The sequence below is a fragment of the Centroberyx gerrardi genome, chromosome 15 (assembly GCF_048128805.1).
Source record: "Centroberyx gerrardi isolate f3 chromosome 15, fCenGer3.hap1.cur.20231027, whole genome shotgun sequence".
Classification (NCBI taxonomy): domain Eukaryota; kingdom Metazoa; phylum Chordata; class Actinopteri; order Beryciformes; family Berycidae; genus Centroberyx; species Centroberyx gerrardi.
In genome coordinates this window covers 23,368,454-23,378,139 of record NC_136011.1, presented here as the reverse complement: position 1 = coordinate 23,378,139, position 9,686 = coordinate 23,368,454, and the positions used below count along the sequence as shown (strand labels likewise).

General features: G+C 42.9%; 1 protein-coding gene across 5 annotated transcripts; it reads left to right on the top strand.

Annotated features, from left to right (window-relative positions):
- The first annotated feature begins 629 nt into the window (after window positions 1–629).
- napba (N-ethylmaleimide-sensitive factor attachment protein, beta a) lies at window positions 630–9,070 on the top strand. Of its 5 annotated transcripts, none has more exons than XM_078288782.1 (11): window positions 630–727; window positions 2,728–2,730; window positions 4,066–4,145; window positions 4,876–4,992; window positions 5,808–5,854; window positions 5,981–6,058; window positions 6,231–6,286; window positions 6,636–6,720; window positions 7,242–7,346; window positions 7,619–7,687; window positions 8,918–9,070. In XM_078288782.1, the coding sequence occupies exons 1-11, from the start codon at window positions 630–632 to the stop codon at window positions 9,068–9,070; spliced, it is 891 nt and encodes a 296-aa protein (XP_078144908.1). The 5 variants fall into 5 exon arrangements, with proteins under 5 accessions (XP_078144908.1, XP_071782272.1, XP_071782271.1 ...); XM_071926171.1 differs by lacking the exon at window positions 2,728–2,730 and adding an exon at window positions 2,066–2,068; XM_071926170.1 differs by lacking the exon at window positions 2,728–2,730.
- The last annotated feature ends 616 nt before the right edge of the window (window positions 9,071–9,686 follow it).

Here is a 9,686-nt window from a genome sequence, read left to right as displayed (position 1 = left end):
AGGCCATCACAGATTTCCATAATGCGGACAGCTATAATAATTTGGGTAACTTTACATTAACAGGTCCTTTGTTAAATTCCCATTATATCATGAAAGTGAGAAATGCAATTGTCATTGCACTGGACCTTTAATTTCTCCTCTCTTCTCCTCTCCTCTCCTCTCCTCTTCTCTCTTCTCCTCATCTCTCATCTCCTCTCCTCTCTTTTCCTCTCCTCTCCTCTCCTCTTGTTTCCTCTCCTCTCCTCTCCTCGTTTCCTCTCCTCTTCTCTCTTCTCCTCGTCTCCTCTCTTCTCCTCTCCTCTTCTCTCTTCTCCTTGTCTCTCCTCTCCTCTCCTCTCCTCTCCTCTCTTCTCCTCTCCTCTCCTCTTGTTTCCTCTCCTCTCCTCTCCTCGTTTCCTCTCCTTTCCTCTCCTCTCCTCTCCTCGTTTCCTCTCCTCTGCTCTCCTCTCCTTGTTTCCTCCCCTCTCCTCTCCGGCAGGAGGCAGTAGTGAGCTGAAGGACCTTGTGCTCGCCGTAGATGAAGAGCTGCAGCCTCTCAGCATCAGCACCGTCAGAGCTGTCTCTCCTCTCCTCTCCTCTCCATCCACTGCGGAACATCGGCCTGTTTCCCCGCTCACATCCAGCTCGCCATGGATAACTCCGGCAAAGAGAAGGAGGCCATCCAGCTGATGGCTGAAGCCGACAAGAAGGTCAAGGCGTCCGGATCTTTCCTAGGAGGGATGTTCGGGTAAAGGACGCTCTCTTTATCTCCCTCTCTCTCTCTCTCTATTTACTTCTCTCTCTATGTCTCTCTCTCATTTCGGTGTGGGGGAGGGATTCCTGCGCGCAGGGCCGCGTTCCCGTCAAAGCCTGTCGTAATGTTATTGCTTTCCCTGATGGAAAAATCACCAAAATATTCCTATAATATTCCTATAGTGTGTCTATCGTACTCAATAGTGAGCTTTATAGTGACATTATCATAGCCTGCGTTGTGCTACGTTATATATCCTATGGTGTCACTATAATATTCTTATAATATCCCTATAGCCTTTATTATATTCCACATATTCCTATGGGGGCTGGCATGAAGTTTCGCAGTACCGTGCCTTTCTAAAATATATCATAGGATTACTATAGCGCTTTTTCACAAAGGGTTTGTTAAAAAAAATGAACTGTCATCGCTGATAATGTGACCTGTCGTGCTGCTGCCGCACTAACGCAAGCGAAATATTAATGTGGCCCATCTCGCCTGGCTGGTGGTGGTGATGGTGGGATTCAGCAGCGGGGGGAGAGACGGAGCGTGCAGGCCGGGCCGGGGACGCAGGGAGGCGGGGAGAGTGGCGCAGTCAGGCCGGTGTGGGCTCCGGGGAGGAGGCGATGACCGCCGGGCGATGCGGGGGCTGGTTTGTGTGTGTGTGTGTGTGTGTGTGTGTGTGTGTGTGTGTGTGTGTGTGTGTGTGTGTGTGTGGGTGGGTGGGATGGGCGGGGGGGGGGGCGTGTTTACAAGTAAAATGGGAACACTGAAATCACACTGTATAAAAGTGAGATGATGGGTGGAATTGAAGAAGATAGATAGATAGATAGATAGATAGATAGATAGGTAGATAGGTAGATAGATCACTGTGGGTAATAACCATGTAACCAGATACACTCATCTGTCAGTATCTATCAGACAGATGGATTGGTCGCAGAAACCGCAGTCACATCATCAGATATAGGCTTTAAATTCTCATGCTGATCCACTGACAATCCAGACAGTGACTTTTTATACACACAAATGAGATTTATCCACGTTTTATTCCCCGCCTGTGTGCTCAGTCACCTTTTCCATCTTTCCCAAGTCATTCTCCCCATAAAGCAGCTCCAGATTTTGCACCTTGATGATGTAAAATCAATATTACAGCTCAATAACGTGATATATGTTCTGTAATTATCAGGCAGTGTCCTCTAGCCTGGTTTCCTGAAACTATGGGAAACAAAATGGGTCACATCTGTTTCCGGTGGGTCCCCACACATGAGTACTGATATGTTTTAATGAGCCTCAGCCCCACGGTGAGAGATTAAACAAACTCAGTCAGGAGTTTAGGGGGTGAGAATCTTGTGACGCAGCCATCTAATATATTTCAATGGTAATTAGACTGATAGATGGATATCTGACCATAAGTGTAGAGAATCCCTTGCAATGTAGTAATATTGGTAAAAGTTTATCATATGGTCAAGGCCGGATTAACCAACCACAGGGCCCCTGGGCACACACGTCCTATTGGGCCCGCCTCCTCCCGTCCCGTAAGCACCCACACACCGTAACTCAAGATAATAGCCTGTTCACAAACAATACAAATGGAAACCTTTCACAGCTTGAGAACCCCAAGGCACATCAGGCCAATAACATCTGGCCACAGGGACTACAGTTGAAAATTTGCCAGTTGGCTAACACTGGCAAATTTACCCTTGGGTCAATTAATGTGCACTGTCCCTGTTTAAAAATAAAGAGAGAAATGAAATGAAATGAAATGAAAGGCAAGCCTTAGTTTTATGTGGTGGGGCTACCCTTTGTTTACATTTGGATTGCAGATTGTGGCTTTAAGGAGGCGAGCTGACAGGTGACCTTGACCCCCCTGCCCCACCAGTATATAGTGAGTGCATTGTATCTTAGCTGGTTAATATTCACAAAATGCACTGCTTATAAACATGCAATCAATAGGTGGCAGTTTAATAATTATAGTTGGGGCCTCTGAACCAGTAGAGATCGTGTTTATGGCCCCCATGTCAATAGAGGCCATGATTGGGGCCCCATAATCAATCTAAATTGTGGCCTGCAGTTAGGGGCTTCGGGCAGGTCAGTATCTGTCAGGGTCGCGCCTGGCTGCACATTCAATTGAAATTAGTGAAATGTTGCGAAATGCATTGAACACCGACGCAGGACTCAGGACGCAGGACTCAGAATATTTTGGGGACCCCTGAAATCTGGAAAAATTATTTTGTAGGTTGATGTTGCTGTGACATTGAGGCACTTACATGACTTAATATGAATTGGTAAATGGATACGCCAAATTTCAGTTAAACGTTTCATTTTGTTGTTTTGACAGCTCACTGGGACTTAGCGCTGCATTTTCTGTAGCATAACAGTTGTGAATTTTAGCTCTAAAATCTGCTGATAAGTTGTTCTTTTTATACCTATGGTTGGGTGGACAGAGATCACTTGCACCCATATGCATGAAAGGCAAACTCCTGACTCTGACCCTACAAGCCAGTACAGTCCAGTATAGATCAGTGATATAGGGTGATAGATATTATAGGCTAACATAGATACATAGGCTGATATAGATATTACCAAAAAATTACAGTCCATGCCCTAATTCTATGGAACATTTGCATTGAGATGATGTTGATTACAAAATGTCTTCTCTAGTTTTCTTTGAATGGAGGACTAGTGCACTAGTGCTGAAACGATTAGTCGATTAATCGATTAGTCGATCGACAGAAATGTAATCAATTATAATTTTGATTATCGATTAATCGTTTTACTCATTAATGAGTCATTTATAAGTAAAAATATCAAACATTTGCTGGTTACTGCTAAGATTTGCTTGGCCACTAGTCAGACTGTCATTTTAAAAATCAGTTTAAGCTCTGGTAACTTTCATTTGTCATTATTTTTGACATTTTATAGACTAAATGATTAATTGATTAACTGAAAAAATAATTGATAGATTCATCAATAATGAACACAATCGATAGTTGGAGCTCTATACTAAACGCTAATTGATTTTGTCACCTTGCTGTCTCTCCATTGGCTACTGAAGTCGTCGTCCTCCATGTTTTTAAGACGACAGTGATCTGTCCCGTGGAGAGTGACATGAAAACCACATGACTTCTGACCTCACAGTTCAGACTGCGGTCGCATGGCAACAGATCAGATATGGATCAGATTGGGGACCACACACACACACACACACGTGAATCAAACCAGAAATGAAAAGATCAGATTCCCTGTGGTTTTTTTCCTGTTGTAATCTTTGCCTGTGTGTGTGTGTGTGTGTGTGTGTGTGTGTGTGTGTGTGTGTGTGTGTGTGTATGATATAGGGGAAATCATAAGGTGGAGGATGCCTGCGAGATGTACGCCAGAGCTGCCAACATGTTTAAGATGGCAAAGAACTGGAGTGGTAGGTGACACACACACACACATACACCTACACACACACACACACACACACACACATTGCACACATATACATATACATCCACATGTGCCACATACACATACAGACAAATACACACAAATCCATGCACAAAGAAACACACGCCCACATACAAACGGATAGACACAGGCACAAACACACCTACACACACACACACACACACACACACAAAAGCATGTATTGGAATGCTTTTATTTCCATCCAGCTTTTTTAAACGCATAGCCTACAGAAGGGTATAAATGATTCAACAGCCTGCAGAGACTGTGTGACCATGTGAAAGGGCTTCTGAGCACATATCACACACACACACAGCTGATTCACACACACACCAAACCATTAAATGACAGTATGGACTAATAACACTTCACTAGTTAACATTCAAGGATGCAGAAAACAGCTGGTGCTCCAGATAGGGGCAGATATGCCAATAATAGCTCACACCGAGCAAAATTTAGCTGTTTAGATCTTTAGATGTGTGCTTTGATGGTGCTGCTGAGTCTCATCAATCCAAATCCTTAATAAAACGACACAGTTAGATGAGAATAACCGTAAGAATATTCAAGAAAAAATGTTAACGGGCAGGTTTAGCGCCACCAGAAACTGAATTTGGACTGCCTTAATTTGATCTTGTCGTGCTCAAATGTGTGTGTGTGTGTGTGTGTGTGTGTGTGTGTGTGTGTGTGTGCGTTCACAGCCGCGGGGAATGCGTTCTGCCAGGCGGCTCGGCTCCACATGCAGCTTCAGAACAAACTGGACTCTGCCACCAGCTTCGTCGACGCCGGCAACGCGTACAAGAAGGCCGACCCACAGGGTGAGCCGTGCAGATACACACACACACACACACACACACACACACACACACTTATACAAATGAACAGACACACATACATAGTGGATTCGGCGATCCAGTAGCCTTTAATGCAGCTTTCTGTGTCAGTTCTTCCTCCCAAATGTGAGCAATAGTTTCCAAGGAGATTTCTGTCTTTCATGCAACTACAGGAGAAAAAAGTCACTTAGGATGTATCTGATATCGTTAGTTTTCCTTCCCAAATGTAAACATTGGTGTTGGACCCAAAACTCCTCTATCACATGAACCTTAATCATTATTTTTGGGGGGAAAATAGCTTTTCTGTCCTTTATTTAACCAGTTTTGTCTGAACCAACGAACTTCTAGAAACAGTATTTTCTGACTGTTTCTGTCCTTCATAATGGATTTCTTGTGTATTTCTCCATAAATACAACACTGTAGACATAAAAAAAATCTATCACTGCACTTCACAGTCTGGGTCAGGACCCAAAGGTGGCATTGTGGGAAGATTAAAGTGGGACCCTGGGTTGTTCTTAGGGAAATTGATATCCAGGTTATATTGCTGGAGCCTTCCCAAAATCCCTGCAGTGGGCAGGATGAAATACTGTGGGTTAGAAGGTTAGTAGTCATGAGGGAGGGAAATTGAAATCACAGGTCCAGAGAATCACATTTTGAAAACCACTGCATGTTTTCAATTTCTGAGGTAGATTTAGGAGACTTTCAAAGACTCTCCTTTTCTTCCATCGATCATTTCTTCTTTCCCACATTTTCTCTGTATTTATGATGTTCTTACCTTTTGTTCATATCCGTCTCTGCAGAGGCCATCAACTGTCTAAACCAGGCCATTGACATCTACACTGACATGGTAAGCTCCGCCCCTAACATTAAACCACTTCCTATGACAACCGCTTTTTATATACCTGTGCTTGACATGATCAATGAATAATACCCTGTGTGTGTGTGTGTGTGTGTGTGTGTGTGTGAATTACAGGGTCGGTTTACCATTGCAGCCAAACACCACATCACTATAGCAGAGGTGTACGAGTCTGAGCTGGTTGACATTGAAAAGGTAAAGTGAGGAAAAAATGTTCTTTTCTGGTTTCAATATATGTGGCTTCTGAAATATGTTTTTAATATTTTGAATGTTTTTTCGAAATTAAATACACCTGATTTTGTGACTCAAACACATCGCGATCTCATATGCTTACTGTGTGTGTGTGTGTGTGTGTGTGTGTTTTCAGGCCATTGCCCACTATGAGCAGGCAGCAGACTACTATAAGGGAGAAGAATCTAACAGGTGAGAGTGCTGCTGTTGTTGGATCAGTAGTAGAAGTTAGTCTGACACACACACACACACACACACACACAAATCTATGCTTTTCCATAGGCCGATCTTAAATATGTAGCCAACCTGTGTTCCGTCAACCTTTTCTATTCTATAAGCTACTTCCACTGCTCAGAAATTCATTTTGCTGGTGAAATTGCACCAGATAATGTCGACACTTGTACAGTATCTCACACTCACACACTCACCCCTGTAACACAGAGATAAGGTGGCAAATGAATGGGGCTGCTTTTCTGATTTTCTTGTGTGTGTGTGTGTGTGTGTGTGTGTGTGTGTGTGTGTGTGTGTGTGTGTGTTACAGCTCGGCCAACAAGTGTCTTCTGAAGGTGGGCCACTACAGCGCTCAGCTGGAGCAATACCAGAAAGCTATCGAGATCTACGAACAGGTAACCGCTGTGTGTGTATGTGTGTGTGTGTGTGTGTGTATGTGTGTGTGTGTGTGTGTGTGTGAGAGAGAGAGAGAGAGAGAGAGAGAGAGAGAGTGAGTCTGTAAATGCTAAGTAACGTGAACTTATCATCTCACTTCACACTTATTTCCCCCTTGGTTTTGTGTTAGTGGTTAACTTTTTGCTTAGCTAGCTGGGTAAACACAATCCTCTGTGTGTGTGTGTGTGTGTGTGTGTGTGTGTGTGTGTGTGTGTGTGTGTGTGTGTATATTGATAAGCTCTTCAGCCCAAACAAGGGATTACAGATCCCTTTTAGTCTAATGTGAAAATGAATAGAGGAGTAAAATTATTGCCTACAGTAGTGACTATTTTTGCTTTTGATGGTTCCTCTGTTATGCATTTCTTTATTTTTTGAGGTGGATTTTAAAAAAATATTATATTGTGTGTGTTTCTGCATTTTTCCTTTGTGTGTTTGTGTGTGTGTGCGTGTGTGTGTGTGTGTGTGTGTGTGTGTGCATCAGGTTGCTACCAGCACCATGGACAATCCTCTGTTGAAGTACAACGCTAAAGAGTATTTCTTCAAGGCTTCACTCTGTCACTTCATAGTGGACGAACTCAATGCCAAGGTAACACACACACACAGAGACACGAACAAACCCATATAGACACAGAAAGACAGTCACACACACACACACACTGACACACATACTCATCCAAACACACACAGAACATGTAAAAAAACATGGGACATCTCTCAAGTCACTCTGACATCCTTCCTGTCATGGCATGAAAATAAATAATGTGTGTGTGTGTGTGTGTGTGTGTGTGTGTGTGTGTGTACGTCGCTTTGGATAAAAGTAATGTAATGTAATGTAATGTAATTGTGTGTGTGTTTCAGTTGGCCATAGAGAAGTATGAAGAGATGTTTCCAGCCTTCTCAGACTCCAGAGAGCTCAAACTGTTAAAGGTAAATAATCTTTCTCTCTTAAAGGTAAAAAAAAGTGTTCAGCTCAAATTTGACCTTCAATTAAATCGAAATTATCCAAACTGCAGACTTCTAAACCGACAACTCTGCTGAACAGCTATTGGTCAAAAAAGGTTATGTGCTATTATTTATCACGGCATATTTTTATTGCTCATATTTTTATTTATTCTATAGAGGGCTTTCAACATTTGTGTTTCTACATGTAGCTACAACTTCAGCAGAATTCAATAGACACGGTTCATTTCTGTGCTGTTTTTGAAAGGGAATTAATCATTATGGATAAATCCAATTGACTTCACGTTTAGATAATTCAAGTTCAGCTCGTTAGCTAGCAAATCATAGTATCTGACCGGTTGTAAACACACACATCTGATTTTGACACAAGCTAACGTATCTAGTTAGCGTTATAGTGGCTAATTGTTGCATGTGGTTGATTTAATGCTGAATCAGCCAACAAAGCCAAAAACCAGGTGTTTTTATCAGGTTAACTGAGCTGACTCTTCTCAAGCTACAACTCACACTGTTTTGGAGGAGAGACTAGGGCTAAAGACAAGACACTGTGTCAGTTACTGTGTCACAGTAACCTACATTTAGAAACAAGACTGTGCAGTTTTACTCGTAACATTACTGAATGGCTCTACAGCCACACCACAACAATCTTTTTCAGGTATCTCTCTTTTTCCATATCCATTATTTGCGCACAGCCAATTCTCCACTGACCCTCCGTGACGCTGCTAGCCGCAACTGCCGGGAGATTTGTGGCACAATTAGTTGCAAAGCCTCCATAGAAACTCCTAGAAACCCACAAGGAGCGGGACGGAGAAGCGTTCAATAGCACTCCGTCCATAAAGTTGCTATTACACTCAAGCTTCCTTCACTAGCCCTGTGTTAACCCCTTGCATCCTGACTTCCCCTTAAATTTCTTCTTATAGCTTCAAAAAATATATATTTATATGTCAAATATTCAAACCCAAGATTTTCTTATAGCTGCACCAATACATCAAATGAGAAAAGTCTGGATGTCTTGTGCATCATTTTCTACACATTTCTTTGTAATTCAGCCTGACATATTTGGTATCTTTGGAAACTGTGGAATCTTGTCTAGAATTTAAAATAAAGTTCTGTGGGTTTGAACACATGCATTTGTAACAATGGACCGGCTGGGTGCAAGAAGTTTTAATGAAGTTATCCTGTTTGTGTTTGTTGCAACAGAAACTCCTAGAAGCCCACGAGGAGCAGAACAGCGAGGCGTTCACGGAGGCCGTCAAGGAGTTCGACTCGGTGTCCCGCCTGGACCAGTGGCTGACCACCATGCTGCTCCGCATCAAAAAAACTATCCAGGGAGACGCCGGGGACCTGAAATAAGAGAAAACGCCAGAAGAGGGAGGGAGAAAGGGAGAGGGAGAGAGAGAGAGGGGGGGGGGGGTGAAGAGAAGGGGTAAGGAAACGAGAGAGGAAAGAGAAGAGGGAATTAAAAGGGAGAATGTTTGGTGGAAAGAAGGTAAAACAAGGAGATAGAGAGATGGTTAAGGGGGGGGGAAAGCGTGAAAGGGGGATAGAGGGAGGGAGGGATCCAGTGGGAGTTTTCAGTTGTACATATCAGTCTGCATGTGACCCCCAACAAACCTAACCGCCACCTTTAAACAACCCTTTAGATGACCCTTGACCTTTCTGTGCCCTCGGTCCAACAGTATTGCTTTGTTAACACTGGATAGAACTGTACAAAGAGAGAGAGAGAAAGAGAGAGAGAGAGGGAGAGAGTGTGTGTGTGAGTGTGTGTGTGTGTGTGTGTGTGTGTGTGTAAATTGTAGTAGGGTCAATTATATTATTCAATGGGACGGCGTGCAACCTGTATCAGATTTGAGAATATATGTTATCAACAAAAAGATAATATTGTTATTTATGAAATTACTGATATTTATTGTCAATACTGAAGATATTATTTATTGTTTATTACGGTGCTCAGTGTTACGATTTGTCT